Consider the following 25,572-nt stretch of genomic DNA (forward strand, 5'->3'; position numbering starts at 1 on the left):
AAAATTATTTTAAAAAAATATCTTATAAAGTTTATAAAGAATTGAAAGATGTAGAACAATAATAATTGGGTAAAAAAAATACATATTTAAATTTTTAAAATATTATGTATTTATTTTTTGTTGTATAAATTAAATATATGTTTTGTTCTATAAATGAAATTAAGTTTTTATTGTATAAATTAAAATAATTTTTTGTTGTATAAATGAAATGAATTATTTTTGTTGTATAAATTGAATTGAATTGTTTTGTATAAATTAAAGAAAGTTTTTTTTTTATAAATTATATACATTTCTTTTATACATTAAATTTATTTATTTGTTGTATAAATTTAAAATAAAATGAATTAAATTTTTAAAAATTTTAATATAATTTTTATTAAATTATAATAATAATAATAATAATTATAAAAAAATCATAATATAACAAAAGAATTTATATGATGTAATAGTTAAATTCTTTAGTCAAGGGATTGGGTTTATTAAAGTTCAAGTCCTGCCTACTGTGTCCATTTTTCATGGATTTGGTCCAGATAAGGTGCTTCAAATTCACTTTCTTCACATTTATACACTTTAATCCAAACACAATGTTTTTTACACGAAAGTATAAACAGTGTACTAAGCAATTAAGAACGAAATTGAACCATTTTTTAAGAAAAAAAACTTAGTAGTTCTTGTGTTTTGGGTTAAACATGGTCAAGAATCTGTCATTATATTTTCATATACATAAATTTAGTCTTCAAACTTAAAAGCATAACTTTAATCTCTCTTACTTCAAAATCATGATAAACTTTTAGAATGAAGAGACTAATAACCTATTTTTCTTTCCTTTCTCAACGTCTAGAGTTGATAAATTGAAGATACTGATCGAAAGCCTTCTGAAACACTTTTACTGTAGAGTTTTTTTCCTCCTAAGTTGAGTATCTCGAGTATTATCTCAAAAAGAAGATAAATATGGAAAAAAGAAGTGTCATGTTACATGCTAATCTGCTATAAATGGGATAGTTGCTTTTAGTTTAATAAATAATGATCATTTTGAAGTTAAACAATGCAGTGATATAATTTTTTATGATTTAGTGATGATACTGAAAATAAAGCGTATTAAATTAAAGTTAAAAATGTTATTTTTGGGTGAATATATGCAAGTGTTTTTGGTTGGTTGGTGAGCTATTTGAAGGTGAAATGTGTTGTGGCCGAACATGGGATAACAGAAGGAAAACCAGACAAAAATGGTCAAAGCTATAACTAATTCAAACTAAGGAAGAGGTGGCAGAGAGAAATGCATTGATTGAGAAAAACATAGGTCCTCCTTTGTCGGATAGCATTGAGGGAAAACAAGAAAGCCTCATTTCGTACTATGGACCTTTTAGCATGCAACACGTTTCCCTTTTCTTTCTGTTGAGAACCCCTGGTTTTCTTCCAATCAGGTAGAAACAAAAAAAACTTCTCCCCACGACACTTTAATCCCATAATCTAGGAACACAAATTCCATTACTAGTTCAAAATAAAAACACCAATAAACATAGTAGAAACCTGGTTTTGACTTTTGTGTAGGTTAATGAATCGTTTCATCACCTTCATCTACATGTAACTATCATGCATTCACATTTTCACCATAACTTGTTCATCATCCCAACCTCTTGTTCTTTTCAGGGGTCCAACCGCCGGTAGATGGTGTTTCCGGCAACGCGCTCTTTTGAATACAAACCTTTCGCCGGAACCCAGAATTAATTAGTACTTCATGTGAATTCTGAGATACAGTAACAATGTCTTCCTCTACTCCTCATAACAATTCTCCCGATGATGAAACACCTGATAACGCCACCCCTGATGACGCTGACAACTCATCTTCACCACCGTCAAAATCACCACCTCCGTCGTCACCACCTCCGTCATCACCACCTCCGTCATCACCGCCACCATCATCATCACCACCTCCATCTCCCCCAACGCCATCCTCTTCATCCTCGCCACCCCCATCAGAAAAGTCCCCTCCTTCCCCTCCAACGTCAAGCAATTCAAGCCCGCCATCACCCAATAGTTCCTCCCAGTCACCTTCTCCACCCGGATCCTCACACTCTCCTCCCTCCTTTGAATCACCCTCTCCTCCACACAAATCGTTACAATCTCCACCCACTTCAAAAAATAGTGGCAATAGAAGTAACGGTGGCAGTACTCGTGGAAGTGACAATAGCAGTAACCGTGGCAGCAACGATAACAGTAGAGCCATAGTTGGAGCAGTGCTTGGGGTTGGGAGCGTGCTTCTTCTTTTGGTCATCGTCTGCGTTATCTGCTCCAGGAAGAAGAAGAAGAAGAGAATGTACTATTATGGAGAGCAATCACTTGGAAAAGGTAACCAACCAAAACCTTCTTGTTTCTTGCTTGCCTTTTATACATATCATGCACATACACCATTACATGAGAAGGACATCATTTCTCAGCACATAAAACAACATCAAAAACAAAACAAACACGAGGGCTACCAAAAGAAAACCCAAATAGAACAATCCATATATGAAACCGTGAAAAGAAAGAAAGAAACATATATATAAACTAAGCCTCAACTGTCTTATGTAAGACAGCATGTTACTGCTTTAAGCCTTGAACATAAAAATATATATAAATAATTCATCTAAGGAGAATCATATACTTAATACATATTAATCGTTATAGTCTTTCAAAACATTGTGATTAAATCCAAATTTACCATGCATTATAAGAACTGTGATAAATTCAACACAAAATAGAAGTTTGTGAGATTCGAAACAAGGGAATGAGGAGAGTAACGAGAATGAGAGTAAGAAGATATGAGAATGGGAAGAGAGAGAGAGAGGTGGTGAGATAGGAGTCGGAGGATATAGGAATATGTTTCATTCTCTCCTCCTTATAGAGAATTCGTCCTTGAATCAAAATCTAAAACTAACCTTGTGCCTCAAATAAGTGAGGATCTTCCTAAAGCATAACTGTTTCTGGCACAACTTTCCTTCAAACGTAAACGCTTCATGCGTTTGTCTTGTATTGCCAATACTTGTTCTATATAGCTTAAATTTTCATCAAGTTACACAAATTGGTGTTTCATAATGTAAGAGGGATCATGAACATACTTCCAAAGCATTGACACATGAAAAAAATGGATAAACTCTGAAAAGATCAAGTGGACTCTCTCTTAAAGATCAAGTGGGCTAAGTGATAAGCAGTTCAACTCTCTCTTAAATCTCAAAACATAAGAACATTTCCTTCATTGAATTAGGCTTAAAGTTTCTTTTAAAGGTCAACTTTTCTTGTCTGAATAAGACTTTTTACCAATCTATGTTCTCTAGTTTCAAATCAATTAATTGGCGATCTACAACTCCCCTAGAATGCTTCGCGACAATCTGAATATTAAACTGATAACTATTATCATAAAAAAAAACTCTGCCAAAATGGAAGTGTTGGTTTCAACTACCTCCAACGTCGACCAGATAAGCATGAAGCATATCTTCTTGTATTTGTATTGTTTTCTTGAATAGACACCAATCTGAGAATCAAAAAGCCGTACTCAAATTTAATCTAGTTCCCAAAAATCAATGCTTGAAAGGATCTCCAAAATTGAGTTGTAAGCTGAGGTGCTCGATCTCATATGATGGACAAGGGAACCCCATGTAAAGATATTATCCTCTCTTCACAAAGATTTGCATACTAAGTTGCTAAATTGGTCGTCTGCACATGTAAGAAGTGTGTTGATCCGTCCATCATTCCACAGTTACCTAGGGCGAATCATAAAGTATTGAGGTTTGGTAACCTTGTGACAAAGTCTATAGTAATCATCTCCCATTTCCATTCAATTTTATCAATCTTTTGAAAAGATTATGCCTTGCTGGAAATCAAACTCTTGTTGTGACCTTGAATCAAACTTATACCAATAGGGTGAAAAGTGAAAATTGTTGGGTTGTGAGCAACTCTATCTACTTAAAAGCCTACCTAGCAGTTCAAGTATTGATAATGACTTGATTTATCTAACTTTCCATGATATGCAAGGGACGCCTAGCAAAATGATGAACAAATTCCTGGTTAAATTGGCCAATCCTGGGGAGTTTGTCACTAAATCTCATTTGTGAATGTAGAAGGAAAAAAAGAGAGGAAACAATGGAGTAACTCACAAGAACAAAGTAGACATGAAGAAGAAAACAAATATAACACAAGCTTTGTATTTAAATACAGTAATGATTATAAAAACAAAAATGCTACATAACTTTATATATGTATATTCCTGAAAACTCGTTACAGTAGTAGTTAACATCATAATCAATAATAATAATAATAAATCTTTCCATGATCCTTTATTTCACATTGTACAAGGTCACTTTATCTCTTCATTGTGTGAAACAATATTTATAAGACTACAGACACTAAGCTCGTAAGCTACCTTCTCTTTTCGTTGCATCAAATGAGACTTGTAAGAATATGATTATTCAATGCATAGATTGTATTATCTCTTTGTTGCAACAAACAGTGACAAGAGAAAGAGAAAAAGAAAGAAAAAGAGATGATGAGACAGGGGTCTCGGGGTATAAGAAATAAAAGGCGGGCCATTTTGTTTTAATAAACTGAAACTGTGTTTCAAAATTATATGTTTGTTTGATCTTCAATCAGACTTCTTCATTTTCATAATGGTTGTTGATTCTAGTCAGTGAGATAAAAAATTAGTTTACAACAAGAAATTTCAATTATAATTAAAAACAGAATTAAGAATGAATGATGCTATACAAGCATCTGATCAGACTACAAACACTTTATTCCTATTTTTTTTCTCTCCTTGTATATCAGTTATCACATTTTTACTTCTCACTTTTTCATCTCTTTCTCTCTGAATGTAGATTAACGATGCCTAAGAGTTCAAGGATCATTTCTTAGAAAACAATACTAATAATTAGTTTGGTCACAACTTTGGTCGTACAGAAAGTTCTTAATTGAACACAGTATTTATAAACACAACTAATAAAAAGTTCAAGGTAATATTAAAATAACTCCAGTTATGACTTTTTCTAATTTCGCTACATCTTTAACTTTTGATTATCATGTTGCAAGCACATCGCTTGATCAAGAATTGTGATTAGGCAATAGCTAGAAATGTACCATGTTATGATTTGTACTTAAAAATGAGTAATATGTGTACATTCAGATGACAAAGGTAGTGTCTGTACTCATCACACTTGTACTATTGTTGATTTCTGATGTTGATTCCTTCTTGCGTAACGATGTTTGAGAGAATGAAATGAATAGCCTGTTGATAACTAATGATCTCTGCAGGGAATAATAACTATTACAATAGCGGGCAACACCAAGGTTATTACGGAGGTCCACACGGGGACCATGTGGTGAGGGTACAAAATGGAATGGGTCCTGGTGGTGGTGGTGGAGGAGGAGGTGGGTGGGGGGCACCACCGCCTCCTCCTATGATGAATAGTGCTGATATGAGCTCGAACTACTCGACGGGACCCGCTTTGCCTCCTCCCTCACCAAGCCTTGCTCTAGGCCTGAAAGGTGGCACCTTCACTTATGAGGAACTATCTGCTGCCACCAACGGATTCGATGATTCAAAACTGATTGGACAAGGGGGCTTCGGTTATGTCCACAAGGGTGTGTTGCCAAATGGAAAGGAAGTTGCAGTGAAGAGTCTAAAAGCAGGAAGTGGACAGGGAGAACGAGAGTTCCAAGCTGAGATTGACATCATTAGTCGTGTTCATCATCGCCATCTTGTGTCACTCGTTGGATACTCAATTTCTGGTGGCCAGAGAATGTTGGTCTATGAATTTATTCCCAATAATACATTGGAATATCATCTTCATGGTAACTACTACTACATATATGCATTCTTTCAACTCATGTCACTTTAGCTTTCGCTTCAACTCTTCTATTTCAGTTGCAGCACAACTGTGAAACCATAACCCTCAAGTTTATTTTTGGGTTAAACTATCCACTTCATTCTTTTAATTGCTTCCCTTTTATGTTGCAGTCTCTCAATGAAAAAATTATAGGTCTTAGAGTCATACACACACATGAATGAAAACCTTTTGGTGATCTAGAACAACTATAGAAACTTTCTTTAGTAATGACAAACTACAACAAAAAATTGTGCAAAGACAAAAACTTAAGGCTTTTTGAATTGGAACAACTGCAAAAAGCACTGAGAGAATAGTTTAACCTTATTCTCTACTAGTATGTTAAGATTTAGATCTGAGACTTATAATGCCGCTGGTGCAAGTTACTTGTGACATTTTTCTGAGTTTGTTTGCTGTGAGCACCTGTAACCAAAATTGCTAATGTATTCTATGGTGATATGCAGGAAAGGGCAGGCCTACAATGGATTGGCCTACTAGAATGCGAATTGCAATAGGATCATCCAAAGGACTTGCTTATCTTCATGAAGATTGTAAGATAGTCACATCACATCCCTCTAGATTATGATAGTTCTTTCTTTATTCATCTTATTCTGTATTTACATTTTTTAAAAAACTTTGCTGTATTTTCATATGCACTTTAGGTCATCCTCGTATAATCCATCGTGATATTAAAGCTGCGAATGTCCTGATTGATGATAGCTTCGAAGCAAAGGTTCAGCATAATTACATATTTTATCTATTTCATTAGTTTACATACACATATTTACCTACTTAATATCAACCCAAATTTTACGGATCATATGTTGTTGAAGCTAATAGTATGGCAACAACGCATTTTATTCAGGTTGCTGATTTTGGATTGGCTAAGTTGACTTCCGATAATAATACTCATGTATCGACTCGAGTCATGGGAACTTTCGGGTAATTTTTCATCGCCATATGCTTTTATTCACTGTGGAAAGTTCAATAAAGAAATGTTTTTTGGTCATGATATGCATGCTGAAACAGGTACCTAGCCCCAGAATATGCATCAAGTGGAAAATTGACTGAGAAGTCTGACGTTTTCTCATTTGGGGTCATGCTATTGGAACTCATAACTGGGAGACGACCTGTGGATCACACAAGTGCCATAGACGATAGCTTAGTAGATTGGGTTGGTATCATGTTCATTGAAGAGTCCATCATTGTCCTATAACACTTTTTGTTTTCTCATTGAACTAATTACGAACCTATGAACCGAGTAGGCTCGACCACTGCTGAATCGTGGATTGGAAGAGGATGGTAACTTTGGAGAGTTGGTTGATCCATTCTTGGAGGGAAACTACAATCCTCAAGAATTGGCAAGGATGGCAGCTTGTGCTGCTTCTAGCATTCGTCATTCTTCCAAGAAACGTCCAAAAATGAGCCAGGTATGTACATGATTCACACACAGATCACATCACTGTTGATTAATGCCGTAAGAAGAATATTTATGGTTTTGTATGAGTGAACAAAAAACAAAATAAAACGTTCCCTTTTTTCCATTCTCCTTAAGTTCATCGTTTTCATACAAAATGCTCTGCTTTTCAAGAGTTCAATGGCTATATGTTATTTAGCTAGTTTTGATATCATTTTTAAAATAGTTATTATAAAATTTAATTAACTTATCCAACACTATTATTTATAATTAAATGACAATATCAAAATATTGTATAGTTTATTGTACATCATTGTGATATATAATCCCATCCTATTACCAATGACGGATTTTTATCATTTAGGTGTAATTTAACAAGTTAATTATTAAAATGGATAAAATTTTAAAAAATTATTAAAATAGGTAATTCATGTTAAAGTGACACGACTTTAGTTATAATCTGATTACAATGAAGTCTTTTCAAGTGATAGTGGAATTACCAACAAAATACCAGACTCTCTGGACTTGCTTTCTCCAACCAAGATAGGGTTTTGTCCATTCCACTAGGACAGGTCTAAATGCGCTGGATTGATGCACCGGTAGGGGGAGGACAAAATGCCTAGCCGTCGGGGGTTCTTCCATCATATCAATCAAGCTCAGTCTCCCAACAGCAACAACCAATCCGGGCGGAATGGCGCCTATACTCGGTCAATGGAGTCCACTGCTGGGATGACTTCAGTTCAAATACACTAAAGTCGTACCACGTTGACACGACTTATCCATTTTAGTACTTTTTTAAAATTTTACCCATTTTAATAATTAATAAGTGACATTACAAGAAATATTGATGTTAGCCTATAAGAAAATGAGATAAAAAAAATGGTAAGAAGAAGAGATGTTTCTTATTTTTTTATGTGTATGGTTACATCACTTCATGTTTTAGGAAATATATAGGGAGTTTCTCTTTCCAAATTACAATCTAATTAGAGGTAGGATACTAATAATGAGATTCTATCATTATTAAATTAATTGCATATAATTGGGTAACATGTAATTTGATAATTATTATTTCTTAATATAGCCTCCAAAAAACCCACACAAAGACACTAAACTCACTCTAATTATCATTTAGTGTCTTCCTTTTAGTATTTGTGTGGGTTTTTTTTAGGAGACTAACATCAATATTTCTTGTAGTGTGAAATTGTACCTCTTTAGTAAAAGTCTCAATAATGGCATGTCATGTGACTCTATATGTTTTATAGTGACTAACTGAGTTGATGTTGTTGGTTATTAATTCAGATTTTATTACCCTTAAACTATTTTACCGTTATATTGTATTAATGGTCAATTTACAGACATGTTAGTATTCCTACTTTATAGCTTCCAGTAATTGTAATTATTACATATATGATTGAGTAAATCAAAATGAATAAGATCAGATTTTGTGCAATTCAATCAGTTGCTACAATCTTTTGTCTTCTCTCAATTAGTTCCTACACATGTTTATTTACTCATGAGTTTATGTGCAGATTGTAAGAATATTGGAAGGAGACGTGTCGCTGGATGATTTGAAAGACGGGATGAAGACAGGGCAGAGTGCTGCTTTCACTTCTTCATCTGGGTCAGGACAGTATGATACAATGCAATACAATGCAGACATGGAAAAGTTTAGAAAGGCAGTGTTTTCTAGCCAAGAATTTGACACGAGCAGTGGTGGCTCTAGTAGTGAAGTGATCCAAAAACAAAAACACTAGATTGCAGAAGTAATGAGATTACCAAATCTTGTATTGAATGCTGATAACAACATTCCGAAAGGAAAGGGAGAAACCAAATGGCCTGTTACTGCTATTTATTGTTTCATTGGCATGCGTGCATGAGAAGTGAGGTCTTCCTTCAATCGTTTCGGGGTGTGCTTGATGAGGCCTAAAGTGAATGTAAAGTTATGTGGCTTGCATCTTTTGTTCAATGTTTTATATGTTCTTTGATTTGGAAATGGTGTTTTCAGGATGTAGAGCACATGTATGGAATGGAGTCTTGAACATAAATATTACTCGTATCATTGAAGTAATGTTTCTTGTATTTGTTTCACCATGGAGGAGGTGGTGGTGATAGTAGTCCCTTCAAGTACTTGATTCTTTTTTTTTTCTTCTATATGTTGTAGTAGGCCTTACAAACATATTATATTGTTGTTTGTGATAGAGTTTCATTAAGAAATATTTAATTTGATTTATGGGTTTACGAAATTTTGTTCCCCATGCACCTTATTCTTTTTTAGGTGGAACTTTCAATACAAGTTCACATGAGTAATTAAATGTTACGATTATATATTTTTCACTTGTGTGTGATTTTGTGTGACTCCTAAAATGAGACATTAACAAGAGGACCCCCTCAAATCAATTTAGATTAATTATAACTCTTATGTCTCAATAAGAAATCTAAATCAAAAAAATATAGTAAAAAATAAATGGACAAAATTATCTTATATCACTTTTAAATATACTTATAATGAATTGAAGATTTGTTAGTTTTGTATGGCGATATGTGAGTGACTAAGAGAGATGAGCACGAGTATGAAAACAAGATTCTATATTGTTAAAATGATATTGTTTCACAAGAAAACAATTAAAAAAAATATAGTGAGAACATAAATAGGTCTCACTTGACATTATTTTTTTAAGCATATTCCTAGCCTATCTAACACAAACACTGATACAACACGGACACGGACACGAAGATATGCATAATCTCTAAAATGTAGAACACGGGGACACAGATCTATATATTATATAATTATGAATTATATAAATTGATAATAAAGATTTATGTACATTAAAGATTTATGACTGATTCGAAAGGATTTGTTCCTTATTTTTATAATCATAATAAAAATTTATACACTAAGTTTGAGTTTTTAGAAAATTAATGTATTTTTTCTTTTTAAAATTGTGTTAGACTCGTGTTAGAATTATTAGAAATCCAACAAATATTGTTTGAATTGAACACTTAACCAATAAGTATCCTACAAATGTCGTACGAGTGTCGTGTTCGATACGTGTATCCGACACGGAGACGTAAGACATCTCTTCTTATATATTTTGGTTCATTTGTTCTCCTCCTCTCACATGCAATGTCATCCCTTTTCTCTTACTTATTTTTTCACTTTTAATAATTTCTTGAACGTCTCCTCTCATCCCACATGTGGTGTTGATACTCTTGTCCTGCTCTTCCACTCTCAATGTTTCTTCTTGTTGCTACTGTCATCATTCCACATTCAATTCATATATCATAAGTTTAGATTTTTTCCACTTCTCAACTACTTATATTCTTAGGCTTCTTATTCCAATCATTGTTTACTCATTGTTTAAGATCTACCTGAATCTCATCTATGTACTCCAATTCATAGGTTTGTACTCTATTAAATCTTTCTTTCTTGTGTTTTAGGTTTTCATATTTGAATTATTTTTGTAGATTTAGAGAGTTTAATTGTGGTTAACATTCTTCTAGATTTAGTAGCAAGTTTCCAATACGGTTATGCGTATAGTGGGGAATTTAAAATATGGTATTTTTTATAAAAATAATACATTCTACATCAATGAAGGTTATAACTAATGTTGAAAGTGACGGTCATTTACATCAATTAAGCTATACAACCAACGTTGAAACTCCTTCACTTTCTACATTGACAAAAATAAAAAAAAAAGTTAAATACAAATAATGACTCATCCATGTATACTTGAGTCTCATTATGATAAAAGCTTCACTAACAAAAGAACTTAGATGTGAAATACAAAAGTTTCAAAAAAACTATTATAAAAATATAAATTGTACCTGAGTGGAGAGATGGGGCTCAGGCACGGTCGGTTGATGTAGTATAGTTGCTGACGTGTCGGTCTTCTTCTCTTTCGGTCGGTCGCTCCTTCTTAGTGTCTCTTTCGGTCGAGCGGGGGAGGGTACCTGCGAAGGCTCCGACGCTCAAGTAAGTATGAGATTCTAAGTGTGGTTTAGTAAGTGAATGAAAACGTACCTTTCTCTGGCTTGAACACAGTATTTATAGGATTGCCTAATGGGTTTTCTATCCCTTGGGCTCGGGGTGGTTATGGATAGGTCTTGTCAATCGTGCTCTGGAATACCCGGGAAACATATCTTCTTTCAATATCTTAACTGCTTTAGCTTGTCACGGGTGCACTTACATTTATTATGCGTTCGATTGGTCGATCGGCTACGTGTGTTCGTCCGGTGCCTACCGGTACATAAATGTTTTTATAAATGTGTTTTATAGAAGTTAATTATAGTAGTTGTTGTTTAAATATGACCTTGTATTAACGATTTTATTTAACTAAGAGTTGTATATTCAACTATATAACAAAAAAATTATAGTTAAGGGAGAATACATTAACAAAGAAACTTTGCATTGTAATGTTTTTTTCATAGTAAAATTTTATTGTGAATGCAATTCGAAACTTGTTAACATTTTAATTCAATCACCTTAATTTTGTGTATATAATTCTTTCTTCCTTCCTTAGTTTACCTTCTAGATGATTCTTTTGTAAGTTTCTCTATTATTATTTATCATTTGTGTGGTAAACGATTTACAATAAACTTATTTGAGTTATTCCACAATAAACAAGATATACAAAATTTTGTATTTTTACAATAAATATATATTTAAGCTATAAACAATAAAAATTGATAACAAAAACTGAAATAAATTATGTAATGAATTAAGTTAGAGAGTATTGAACATAAAGGAAAACTTGTATTTTTGTTTCAAAAATACATAGAAGAATATTGATGTCAAATCATATTTTATAAAAAATGTTTATGCTTAATAAAAATTTCAAACACCAGCACTTATAATCTGCTAAAAAAATCTACCATGAATCATATGTCATGTGCAATATAATCTTCACCATAGATCATTTATTATAAAATCAAAAATATAATTTATACGTTTGAAAATATTTATCTACTGCACATTTTAATTGTATAAAAATAATTATCTTACCCAAGTATATTCTAGCTTATCTACGAGACTAGAAATTAACATTGTGATATTATTATAAGTATAGTCTCTGTTTCAAAATAATTGTAATTTTAAAAAATGTAAAAAAAAATTAAAATCAAAATGATTGATGTTTTTTCCTTCCATTTAAAGATTTTTTTTCTCTATATTATCTCCTAAAATTAATTACTTTATCTTTTTAGTTAAAATAACCTATTACAAAAAACTATTTTAAAAAGTGAAATAGTTATTGTTATTGGTGGAAGGGAAGGGAGCGTGTGTAGAAAAAATCCCAAAAAAATATACATTTATTATGTATTGACTAATATATCTAAAATCCCAATTAAAAACCCTACCATAGCTGGAAGTGGATATAAATAACCGAGGGCGGAGGCAGTGAGAAAGTAGCAAGATCCCGGCACCGTTCGATCTTTCATCCAACGGGGCGGGGCAGAAGTTGGATCGGATCTTCTTCTTATATTACATGCATTCGTCTCCCTGATTTGGTTTTTTATACCCTCGCATCACACCACACTCTCTCATCTGCGCAATACCATGGGAGACTTCAACAACAACAACAACAACGATGCCTTCATGCGCAACCAAAACGCCGCCGTTCAGGCTCGCACCAAAGCCCAGAACCGTTCCAACGTCCTTCAGCTCAAACTGGTCTCTTCTCTTCCAATTTCTCTTTTCTGAATACCAATTTTCGATTCGCGACCGTAGCTAGGGTTTTTTTTATGCCTATCTAATTCCCGTGGTTTTGTTATGTATCGGAGATTCAGATTGGACAGAGTCATCCGACTGGTCTCACAGCGAACTTGCTGAAGCTATTCGAACCTAGGCCTCCCTTGGAGTACAAACCGCCGCCGGAGAAACGGAAATGTCCGCCGTTGACAGGTTTTGTGAACGCTTTCGTTTGCGTTGGTTGGTTCTATTTTGTGTTGTGCTCAAATTAATTGATATGTTTTGCTTACTCTTTTCAAGGGATGGCACAATTTGTGACCAAATTTGCCGAGCCTGGGGATCCAGAATATTCGCCACCTATTCCAGAAACCGAAACTCCTGTACTGTTCGTTCATTTTCGTTTCTGATAAGTGGTTTCTGTGTTTATGTTTTATTTACTTGATGCAAGCGTCTGATTATTGTTGAAGCTTGTTATTTTGATTGGGAAGCTTTGCTTCTACACTGAAATTGAGGGAGGGAGTGTGAAGGTCGAGTCTTCTTCTGATTGGTGTCTGTGATTGTTGTCTATTACTTCACCGAGAGTTTGTCGGGATTAGTTTGTAACAAATGTTAATGTGGAATGCTGGAACAGATTTAATTGAACGTTAAGAGCGCATGGTTAAAATTTAGTCCATTCATAGTTTAGGTTTTAAATGCATGGTTACTTTGTGGAGTAATCATTTTATGTTCTTTGCCTTCGTAATCTTTTCTGTGTGGTAAATTCCTGTCCTTTGTGGTAGTTTTTTGAAAAATCATTTGAGACTAGGTGTTAGATGGAAGAAAAGTTATTTTAGGTTATGGTTTTGATCCATTTTGTTGGTGTAGGCACAAAAAAGAGCCAGAATACACAAGCTAAGACTAGAAAAGGGAGCTGCAAAGGCTGCTGAAGAGCTTGAGAAATGTGATGAGTCCCTTATTATTGTGAATATACTAATGTCTTGATTTATGTTCTCTGGATGCCATTCTTATATTCGCTGCTTTGCAGATGATCCACAGAATGATCCAAATGTATCTGGGGATCCATACAAGACATTGTTTGTGGCTAAACTTGTAAGTTGGATTTTCCTATGTAGTATTGGTTTGCAACTTTAGTAGCTTATATATCTTATTGTTGCTATCTTCAAACAGAGTTACGAGACCACTGAAAGCAGAATCAAAAGGGAGTTTGAGTCATATGGTCCAATCAAACGGGTAGGTATTTTGATATCCTCAAGGGTATTTGGTAAGAGCTCATTCATAGTTTCTTAGTTAGTTATATCTTCAGTTTTCTTAAGTTATGTATGGTTTTACCAACCTTCAAAATGTCTTTCTCAATTACAGAATTCTGCATGCATACCTATATATACCTTGAACAGCAAAATGCAAAATATTTTCATAATATTGTTTAAACTTGAATATTCATATTGATTAGTCCTGTGATTGACCAGCTATTAATTTCATGGTATGATTATCTGGAGAATGTGATTTTGTACTGTGACATCAGTAAACCAGTTGGTTATCATTGCTAACTTGATTGTTGAACTGTATAGCTTGTCATGATGCTAATCAATCATGCATAACTATTATCCTGTTCTGTCCAAAGATTCTAGGATACAGTTACGCATCTTCCTGATTAAATATATCATCAATGATGGTGAGTGACTTTGCAATGGTAACTGCTGTATTTAGTGGCACCACTAATTTCCATAGAATGGATTATGTATTGGTTTCTGTTATTAGTTTCGACTTAGTTCGTCTGTTAATTTATGTGGGTCAAGAGATCTTCTGAGGACATGGGTCTATCTAGGAATTATGTTAGCAGTAGGTATGTGTAGTATCTAAAAATACATCCATGGTAAGGGTGTGGACTTCTTATTCTGCAAATGGTAAACTGTTCTAAAATTTCAACCAATCTGGACTCAAGTTCAAGTGCTTCCATCTGCTGTTAACTGAACATTTAGTTGAGCAGAGCAGTGATGTCCCTCGTTCCTTTTGGCATTTGTTTTCAAGCAAGAAAAGGAGACTGACTTCTGTTATTTTCTGCACTTGGTAAAAAACATTGGGAGTATTGCATTCTTTTCCTCTTCTGTTTAATTTCTTAGCTAGTATGTTTTTGATGTTGCTAAATTTTATTCTTGGCTAAGGCTAGAGTATCTATCAAAAACAAATCAGCAATTGAGAAGATGTCATGGTATTTTCTATATTACCTATAGTTGTCTTTTATTTTAAAAATAATATCCCTGGTAAGGGGAACTAGTCACCAACTGGTTAATTGGCACCACATACATCAGTTTTTCTGCAACTATTGGTGGTGGTGATTCATCTCTCGATGGGAGCTGTGTGATTTAAAGGTGAGCACGGCTAATTAGGCACAGTGCCTGTCTGCCGTGCCATTTAAGAATATACCATTAGTCCTTTTTTTTGGTAGTAATGTCAATTCTGAAGTGAGGGAGTGTTGTTCATTACATTTTCTTTGCAGCTTAAGATCAAAATTTTCTGTTCTGACTGGTCTTTTTTCAATTTTCTTATGGTATAGGTTCGATTAGTTGCTGACAAAGAGACTAATAAGCCCAAGGGTTATGCTTTCATTGAGTTTCTGCATACAAGAGACATGAAAGGTTGACAAAGATTAATTAGTTTGCTTATTTCACTATGGCTTTAAATTCACATCTGTGGTTCAATTTGCAGCTGCTTATAAACAGGCTGATGGTAGGAAAATTGATGGTAGAAGGGTGCTTGTGGATGTTGAGCGTGGGAGGACTGTTCCAAATTGGAGACCTCGCCGCCTGGGTGGTGGGCTTGGTACTACTAGAGTTGGGGGAGAAGAAGTTAATCAGCGACACTCTGGGAGGTTGATCAGTCTAACTTCAATCCTTTAATAATTGTCATTCACCGTTATCATTTGCTTTTTTTCAAATAACCTGCACTAGGGTAACTAACAGAAATTAAACTTTTATTGACTGTTTGGCTTAACCAATACACTACTCATCACCCTAGGTTGCAAAGGAAGCCCCTAGTTTTTTAGGGAATATTAACCCCCTTTGCTCCCTTGTAGAACGTGATATGTACTATTGATAACTTGTTATATGCTTTGTTTTTCTTTTGAAGGGGAAATGACTTGATTTCAATTTTCAGGGAGCAACAGCAGTCTCGTTCTGAAGAACCAAGAGCGCGAGAGGACCGGCATAATGATAGGTAAGGAACATCAATTGTCCATACAAATAATTCTTTCATACCAGGGAATATTCTTTTTTTCCCTGCTTTAACTGGTGTTCATATAATCGGGGACTTTGAAATAATATTCTTTCATCATATATTTTGAAAGTCACTTACTTTGATTATTGTTGGGCTGAGATCATTCAGAGACAGGGAAATATCACGTGAAAAAGGTAGGGATAGAGACAGAGAACGGGAGCGATCACGGGAGCATTCTCATGAAAGGGTCAGGGATCGTGACTATAGAGAGGATAGACACCACAGGGACCGAGACAGGACAAGGGACAGAGACAGGGAAAGAGATAGAGACCGTGGACGTGATCGAGATAGGGCACGGGATCGTGACAGGGATAGAGACCGTGATCGACATCGTGAAAGGGATAGAGATTATGAAGTTGGGGACACTGATCGACGTTCACGTGATAGGGAGTCTGAATATGAACGGGTTGAATCTAAACAGGAGAGGGACCAACATGGTGAAAGGAATCGGGACTATGAGCCTGAGGATGATCGTGGTAGGCATAACCAGTATGAGCATGGACGTCGACATGCTGACCCTGATCATGACCCTGAGCAGTATGACCACTACCATCATGGAGATGATCGTGGTGATCATTATAATCAGTATCATGACCATGATAGGATGGAAGATGACTACCATGCAGGACGTGCAACATCTGAATCACATGAAAAGGAGAAAAGTCATGGTACAGACCGTGAATATCGTCGCTCGGAGAGATCTCATTCCCGGGAGTATGACTACTAGCAATTGGGCATCGTATTTCTCAACTTTATTGGTAAACATTCATCATTTGGTTATGTTTACTTCTGAATCTTGCTGTCCACTCCTGGTCCCCCACCCCTGGTAATTGTTGTGTGATCATTGCACCGTAAAAAGGACACCGTAGCCGCTGCTATCCATATTTGAAAACTTGAATACTGCATCTTTCGTGTCGTTTGCTTCTTTTTGTGAACGTGGACTTGGGCATGTAGTTTTGGTATTTGTTTTGAGATTTGTGTTGTTTTCTTCTGACATTTTATGAAATGAAACATAGGATTTTCTGATTTATTTTTTATGGGAAACAATTTGTGCGGCTTCCAAGTTTTCTGTGGACTTGGACATCGAATGTGGTATCTATCTTGGGATTTGTGTTTTCTTCTGTCATTTTTGGGAAGTGAAATGCAGGATTTTCTGGTTATTTTTTTAGGAAACAATTTTGCTGCTTCCAAGTTTCCGTGGTCACTTGATAAATGATTGGAGCCTATGTTTACAATACAGTGCTTCCAGCATTATTTGTCCGTTTTCTTATAGATTTTTGTTACGTTGGAGGCCAAATAATTGATTTATTTCAATACACCGATCAATTATGTGACAACTTCCATGATTATTTGAGGTTGATCGTTTGATTCAGTTTCATACTTCTTTGATTTCATTGGATTTGGAAAACTAACGCCATCAAAATGAATAGATTTTGTATGTTGCTTCATGCCGTTTTAAGGAGAATTCTTATGATTGCACTGCTAACTGAACTTTATTTTTCATCCATGGTAAGTGCATGTTAGGAATGAAACAGCTCAAGCAAGACCATAAAAGCTTTAACTTCCCTGAACTACGTTAGAATCGAAGGAAACTAACTTATAGTTTATTTGAACTGAACCAACAATTTTGACAAACTAAATTGAATTGTTTTCAAAATTCAGTTAATTGCAAGTTCGAACCAAACTGTTTTCACTTTCCTGCATAATACAGCAAAAGTTTCAGATCTTTTATAGTCACTTTGCCAATGGTGTATAATCCCACATAAATTGTTCAAATATTTTGAGGCAGTGAGTGGTTTGGTTTTGATAGAAGAGTTTCTACAAAACATTTAATTGCTCTGACCATTGCATGTTTAGATCTTTGGAGTCACATGCATCCTTAGATACTTCGAGTCAGATGCATCCAAGACAAAAGCTCCAAACTTTTAAAATGTGTGGTGTTTCTTTATGCACAACGTGAAGTTATGTCGGTAGTAAATAAGGTTTTAAAACAGAATTGAATTTTTAAGGCTTCAGTGATCACTGTTAGTAAGGATCTTCAGGATACAATATGAATTTTCCATAAATTTTTAAAAATCAGAATTAATAAGTTAATGTGAGATGTGGAAGATCAGAGGGCAAGTGGATGGAATCTCTCTTTATATAGGGAGAGGAATCAAGAAAATTGTTTCATTTTCGCAATTGAACCTAAAATTGTTGTGCACTTTCACAAATCACATTTGAACATTTCAGTTTTTCAATTGCAACAACGTTCTTCAATCTTCTGAAAGACTAGTAGTGCGGAGGCGTGAACGTTCTTGGTTGTGCGGCCATGATCTTGGGTGGAGAGGGCTACGTTGCGCTTCAAACGCGGAATTAGTATTTGCTGCACTTCCGAGATCTCCTCCAATGGCACTAAAAATTGCTAGGGTTTTTCTGTACACACCCTATTTTTTGTTTTGCAATATTTGTTCATATATTCATATGGTTTTACAACAATCCTCTCCATATAGTGTAAAAGATAAAACATGGAGATAAAGAAAGAAAAAGAAGATTTTGGGTTCATCTAAGATATAATGCCAGAGTTGGTATATCAAGCTATATGAATCAATTTTGGATTGATGAACTTAACACATTGTGTAGTTGGTATAGCAAGCTATATGAACTAAGACACCTAGTATGTGTTAGAGGTTTATCAATCACAATATACCCCACATTACTTGTTGTGTATCGTTGTGTTGCGCTTAGTAGACCATGCGCGTGTCTGGTATTCATGAGTGCTATAGAGATCTCGCCAAAATCTCATACAAGCGATTCCACTTGACACTCATATGGTTGATTTCATCAAGTGTATGCTGCAAATCATACACCATCCATAAGGGATAGGAAAATCATTAAAAATGTATTAATTGTTAAAACTCTTTTACCTTATAATTAAACCACAAAGTTTATGCTCTCGATAATGTAGTGTCTAGCATTTTCACACACACCATAGGAACGGACAAAATTGATCTTAAATCAATTTTAGTGCTAGCAAAGCTCACAAATGACTTGTTTTTACCTATAAGAACCTTATTCATGGGATCTCCATTCACAAAGGTTGGGTTTTCATCATTTATTTGTTTACAAATGGCTTAAGTCTCAATTTTCTCGATATTTCTAAAATCAATTTTCACCTTAAGAATTTTGTTAGAAGCCAAATTTCGTTTTGATTTGACATAGTTAATAAAGATTGTTTCACTCTTTAACGGCTGCTTCACCTAATTATGAGTCTCTGTTTTAAAATGTATCATTCGTTTTTGAAAATCTTATTTTAAAAAATAGTTTTAAAAAATTCTGAAAAACGTTTTTCCAAATATGCTTAATTTCTGGAAATGGGTGTTCAGAAGATCCCAGAAAATATACACGTTTTAGAAATAATCTTATTTCGAAAAATACTTTTCAGAAATTCTGGAAAACGTTTTTCTGGAATATACTTATAGATTCTGGAAGGGGTATATTCCAAATAAAAACATCCACAAGTCATTTAAAAAAATAAAATTATTGTTAATCCATAAGTCATTTTAAAAAGGTAAAATTATCTTTTTGAATATTTATGGGATGTAGGAAGAATTTTGATGGGTGCCAGAAGAAACCTTAAAACGTTCACGTATCCACCATTCTTTCCCTAAGATGCAGCAAATTACGAACCAGCACTACTTTTTTATGAAGCCGTATTAAAGACTGAACCAATAATAAACAAAAACTTTCTTTTGTGCAACTTTTACTTGGATGTCTATTCAACTGTTTGTAATGTTAGCCTATTTTTATCTGGTGATATAGAAATAGTAGATAAATAAATTTAAGAAAATTATTTAAAATAAAAATAGACTAGACAAAAAATAATCTAAATTAAATGATACAATTTTGTGTGAATAAAAATAACAAGTCTTAAAAATATAAGATTTTCTATTCATTCGAAATAAATAAAAAGTATAAAATACATTCATATAATGTTTATCTGTTATTAAAATTCTACAACTTCTCATAATTGAAAATGCATAACATGGACTTATTATTTTCTTCTGCTCTTTGAAAAAGGAAGAAGAAGTTACTTGTAGCAAAATAGTTAAGTGGCTATTCTTAATATACAATTCTTTACATAATTTCACAAACACCAACATAATACGCACCCGTAAGCACACATATTAAAATAAAATATAAATTATATATATATTATTTGAGTTCTTAATAATATTATATGTTGACAATAAATTCTTTTGACCTTATTACATAAAGATGTAATCATGATAACTTTATCGTCATTATAACTAATTAAAAGATAACAATAAGACAAAAAATAAAAAAATACGAAGGATCAAAACTAAAGAAGAAAATAAAAATGAAACCAAAATGAGACTAGATATTATAACTAATATCTCCATTTTAAATAATATAACAAAACCAAAAAAACACATTCATCGATTTCTTGTGCTGTTTTAATCGTCCCAAACAAATAAAGAACAATTGTAAAGTAAACACTTCAATGCTTAAACTTTTTCTTTTCAAAATAAACTTGGCTATTATTGTTGTTACATGAAGCTTCCTAAAACTGGTAGATTTGTTTGATTCTCTTACAAGGTTGCTATATTTAATTATTCTTTTTGAGTGGTCTGTTACTACGAGGTTTTGTATTCTACTTTCATTGTTCATACCACCTTTTTAATAAATAGCTTTTCTCTAAACAAGACAAAAAACAAAACAACTCATTCCTGCACCCAGTGAACATGAAAATATATTTTGAATAGGAGTGCCAGATCAAAATATATTTTGAATTTAATATTTTAAAATACATTTTCATATTTATGTTTGAGGAATTTTTTTGAGATTAGGCTTTTCATTACATTTTTTTGGAATAAATTTTCCGGATTATGTTTTTAAACCAGTGAATATCACTTAAACTTCAAATATACATTAACATAAATGATTTAATTTAGTCCTTATTTGTGAGGTTCTCATCACACAAAACTAGAGAATAACTTTTTGTGATTAACTAAAAGTTAGAAATAAAATTATGAGCTCGCAAAAACTACGGTTCAGTACAATTTAAATAATCCGAAAACTATTTTGCTTCACCTTTTTCCATCACTCCAAAATCTTTTACTGAATAGAAATATAAAGCATAAAAAACAATTAACGTGAACGGTTCTTTCATGAAGCTTCCTCCGAAACCATTGGCTTGTTATTGACGTTAGGTACGGTGAAGGTACTAATTTCATTTGTTTTTTTAAAGTGGTGAATCTACTGTTTAAATTTTGGCATTCTTTACATTATGATATACTCCTTTTAGATGTAATATCTGTTCAGCTTAACTCAACTTCATAAAACCGGTTCAATGAGATGATGTTTGCACCCACTTATATAATAGGAAAGACTCTAATCGATGTGGGATTTCCAACAATATCTTTTAACATCTGTTAACCGAGTTTTAATGAAACAAGAGCATGATTTCTAATACCAAAACGACTAAATACCACCAAAATGTTTATAATGCATTTCATTGAGGATAAAATTTTTGCTTTTGGTTGGAGTTTCATCTTATAGTACCTTTAAATTGGTGTTGTCATTTTATATGAACCTTCCTTGCAGATAAAATATAAATTTTGATAAAAAGATAGTAACAAGGATTACTACAAATTGTCTTTTCAATGACCATACAATTTTAAGAAACTAAAAGGCACTATAAAGGAATCTTCTACTATTGTAGATTCTATACACAACAAATGGAGTTTTGGCAACAGGTATGGAAGCAATAACATGTGAAAACCAAAATTAAACACCTCTCAAAATTCATTTAATTAGAAATATAAAAAAAAAGTTACTTAAGGGGCCAAAGATACTTATATATGTATATATATGTAAACACAAGATGGTGGTACTGAAGAATGCACTCCTCAATTTTCACAATTTCCTTCCTCAAAAACAACAACAACAACAACTAAGGAGCATAGCATTGCCCTTACTATTCCAATTCCTAGATTCTGCTCTCTGGCTATTCTCACCTTGCATGCATGGCTACAGTTGTGAAACGCAAGACTTGTTCAATTGCTGCATCAACATGGTTGGTCTTGTGCATCCTTACTATGATCTGCAGTGTTAGTTTAGCAGATCGAATGTTGAAAGAAAAAGAGTTGGGAAATGATGGTAAGAAAGAGAGACAAGGAGTTCTTGAAGCCATTGCAAATTTCTTGTGGGAGGAGGGAAAGTCTTCCTATGAACCAGTTTGGCCGGTTAGTTCATCAAACACATCAATACATTATATAGTATAGTACTTTGTTGTTTTTTTCCTTGAAATGTTGTCCTTTTACAATCTGAGATGTGCATGCTTTGTGCTGGTGGTAGAGCAGAACATGAAATTTGGTTGGAGAATTATAGTAGGATCCATCATTGGATTTTCGGGAGCTGCATTGGGAAGCGTTGGAGGGGTAGGAGGTGGAGGAATTTTTGTGCCTATGCTCGCTTTGATCATTGGCTTTGATCCCAAGTCTTCAACTGCCATTTCTAAGTGTTAGTCTCTACTATCTAGCTTGGTTTATTGCAACATTAGGTTTCTGGATTCTTGACATTGTAGCTTTGATTTCATAACCTCAGGTATGATAATGGGTGCATCAGTATCGACTGTATACTACAATCTGAGACTCAGACACCCAACACTGGACATGCCGCTTATAGACTATGACTTGGCTTTGATTTTCCAACCTATGCTGATGTTAGGAATAAGCATTGGTGTTATATGTAATGTCATGTTTGCTGATTGGATGGTCACAGTTTTGCTTATCATCCTATTCGTAGGTAATAACTATTTAACAACATTATTAACATCTGATTGTTGGAGATCCACGTTGATTAGAGATTAAAATATTTCATAATATATAAATAGTTGTAATCTAACTTCATATACATCTTAATATGTTATCAGAATCATTTTGAACCGTGTTTGGTGGGTTTATCAGAATTTTATAAAAGATTCAAAAATTAACAGAAGAATGTGTACAGAAGGTGAATTAGGAGTATAGTTAAAAAGTCTTTTGGCAAACGACACTCTTTCATATTTTAAATATGATATGTTGGTTTATAAGAATAAATTTTGATAAAAAGAAATGTATATTTTTCAGTCTATGTAATTACATTGTTGTATTTGCCACTGCTTCATAATCAATTGAAGCTGCAGATGACATTAATGCCTTATTTATATTTTTCTTGGTTGCTTATGCTAATTTGGAAATAATCGGTGTCAGCCACATCAACAAAAGCTACATACAAAGGCATAGACGCATGGAAAAAGGAAACAATCGCAAAGAAGGTAAATTCACCTTATTGCACTTCTTGAAACCTTGAAGTTGTGTCTCAGACCTTCAGCATAATTATATGAATACTATGCTACTTGACTTTCAGGAAGCATCCAAACTGCTGCAGGCAGAACCAGAATCCGGTGGTAAGCACTTAATAATATTCAGAAGAACCTTTCAGAAACTATGTGTGGAAGATGATTTCAAAACTGAAAACAACAAAACCCCGTAGGAAATAGAGAGGAAAAAGGATCCAAATTCCAACAATAAGATTTATCAGATAAAATTTAAAGTAAAAGAAAATCTCTTCAACATTCATGGTTGTAACTTGTAAACCATTTATTGCAGATGACTACAAGTCAATACCAAGTGGTCCAACTGATGCACTATTTGAGGAGGTAATACCAAGGTTTTTCAAGTCATTTCCACTGCGTTCGATTCATAGTTTATCTAACTTTTTGCACTGTACAAAATTTTCATATGCAGGCCCCTTTACTAAAAAACATATATTGGAAAGAACTATCACTCCTCGTGTATGTCTGGGTGGCTTTTTTCATTGTTCAGATTGTTAAGGTAATCAAACCATTACATACGGTTTAATTTTCTGATTCCTTAGTCACACACATGCAGCTGAATAATAAATGCATTTCTGTGCAGGAATACAGCAAGCCCTGCTCCATCCAGTTCTGGATTCTTAATTTCTTGCAGGTAAGATATCTTCTACTACATATTTGGGTTCTGCATATCATATGAGTTTCAGCAATAGACAATCATTTGGTTTTATGGCTATAAGAATCCGTGAATAAAGACAAATGAACTCTAATATGCTAGCAAAATGTATCAATTCCAACAAATTGGTTTAGAAGGCACAAGAGGTGTCATGAAACTAGATAACAATAAACACTGATTGCTTTGTTAATGGTAATAAAAAAACTATAATATATAGCATGCATAACGGTTCATCCTAGAGACCTACTTAGGAGCACCGTATAAAATTAGTCATCAAACCATCAAACAACTATTAGCTTTTTCATATATGTAACTTTCTGCAAAATGACACGACAAAGACTAAGTGATATATTTGATTTGCCAATACAAGGTTCCTATTGCGATCTCTGTTACACTTTTTGAAGCCATAAGCTTGTACAAAGGAACTAGAGTGATTGCATCAAAGGGAAAAGAAATCACCCATTGGAAGATTCATCAGATTTGTCTCTACTGTTCCACTGGAATAATGGCTGGTATGGTTGGTGGACTGCTTGGTCTAGGAGGTGGGTTCATTTTGGGACCATTGTTTCTAGAATTGGGAATTCCTCCTCAGGTACCCTCTTCACCCTTCTTGTGTATTCACCATCTTAAGAATTTCCTAAGAACAATCTCACAAGAAAAATACAACTTGGATTAAAGATTTGTTCTTTGCATTGTAGGTAGCAAGTGCTACATCAACTTTTGCTATGGTTTTTTCATCCTCCATGTCAGTAGTGCAATACTACTTGTTGGATCGTTTCCCAGTACCGTATGGTAAGTGGCAATCAAAATGTGGACTGAAGCAATTTCACTTGCTGCTAATTTTATGAACATCCAAATTGTTTATGAATTCATTTACCTCTTTGCTTCAGCTTCCTACTTTGCTCTGGTTGCAACCTTAGCTGCCTTCACTGGTCAGCATGTGGTGAGAAAGATAATTGTGGTTCTTGGCCGAGCATCCATTATCATCTTCATACTAGCATTGACCATTTTCATCAGCGCACTAAGTTTAGGTACTTTCTGTGATTTTAATTGAAATACATAGTTTTTTGTTTCATCATTTCACTTCTAATTTTAATGCCTATTTCTCGTGTTATATGTGTATCACAGGTGGCGTGGGAATAGAGAACATAATCGAGAAGATAGAAAAACATGAGTATATGGGCTTTGAAGATCTCTGCGCGTCTTACTAGAACTACTATATAGAATAACATTATTCGAAAGAGTCACCTATTTTAGTCCATTTAATTCAAGCAACGAGAAGATTGTGTTTTTATCTTA

The 25,572-nt window shown here is 33.9% G+C and overlaps 3 protein-coding genes across 5 annotated transcripts; all 3 read left to right on the forward strand.

Moving 5' to 3' along the window:
• Positions 1-1,365: 1,365 nt before the first annotated feature.
• LOC137810212 (proline-rich receptor-like protein kinase PERK4) lies at positions 1,366-9,518 on the forward strand. Of its 3 annotated transcripts, none has more exons than XM_068611368.1 (9): positions 1,366-1,424; positions 1,651-2,349; positions 5,287-5,826; positions 6,323-6,409; positions 6,521-6,591; positions 6,724-6,800; positions 6,888-7,032; positions 7,124-7,288; positions 8,805-9,518. In XM_068611368.1, the coding sequence occupies exons 2-9, from the start codon at positions 1,764-1,766 to the stop codon at positions 9,027-9,029; spliced, it is 1,896 nt and encodes a 631-aa protein (XP_068467469.1). In that variant the 5' UTR covers positions 1,366-1,424; positions 1,651-1,763; the 3' UTR covers positions 9,030-9,518. The 3 variants fall into 3 exon arrangements, with proteins under 3 accessions (XP_068467469.1, XP_068467470.1, XP_068467472.1); XM_068611369.1 differs by having other exon boundaries at positions 1,395-1,551; XM_068611371.1 differs by having other exon boundaries at positions 1,395-1,547.
• A 3,030-nt stretch (positions 9,519-12,548) lies between these two features.
• LOC137810213 (U1 small nuclear ribonucleoprotein 70 kDa) lies at positions 12,549-17,267 on the forward strand. The gene is made up of 10 exons (XM_068611372.1): positions 12,549-12,946; positions 13,063-13,177; positions 13,265-13,344; positions 13,829-13,904; positions 13,989-14,053; positions 14,132-14,194; positions 15,519-15,600; positions 15,671-15,833; positions 16,118-16,177; positions 16,346-17,267. The coding sequence occupies exons 1-10, from the start codon at positions 12,833-12,835 to the stop codon at positions 16,962-16,964; spliced, it is 1,437 nt and encodes a 478-aa protein (XP_068467473.1). The 5' UTR covers positions 12,549-12,832; the 3' UTR covers positions 16,965-17,267.
• A 4,652-nt stretch (positions 17,268-21,919) lies between these two features.
• Positions 21,920-25,572, forward strand: LOC137810214 (sulfite exporter TauE/SafE family protein 3-like). The gene is made up of 12 exons (XM_068611373.1): positions 21,920-22,485; positions 22,603-22,762; positions 22,847-23,047; positions 23,494-23,558; positions 23,651-23,690; positions 23,893-23,942; positions 24,031-24,117; positions 24,202-24,252; positions 24,644-24,865; positions 24,972-25,065; positions 25,164-25,304; positions 25,402-25,572. The coding sequence occupies exons 1-12, from the start codon at positions 22,267-22,269 to the stop codon at positions 25,482-25,484; spliced, it is 1,413 nt and encodes a 470-aa protein (XP_068467474.1). The 5' UTR covers positions 21,920-22,266; the 3' UTR covers positions 25,485-25,572.

The sequence above is a fragment of the Phaseolus vulgaris genome, chromosome 2 (assembly GCF_000499845.2).
Source record: "Phaseolus vulgaris cultivar G19833 chromosome 2, P. vulgaris v2.0, whole genome shotgun sequence".
NCBI lineage: Eukaryota > Viridiplantae > Streptophyta > Magnoliopsida > Fabales > Fabaceae > Phaseolus > Phaseolus vulgaris.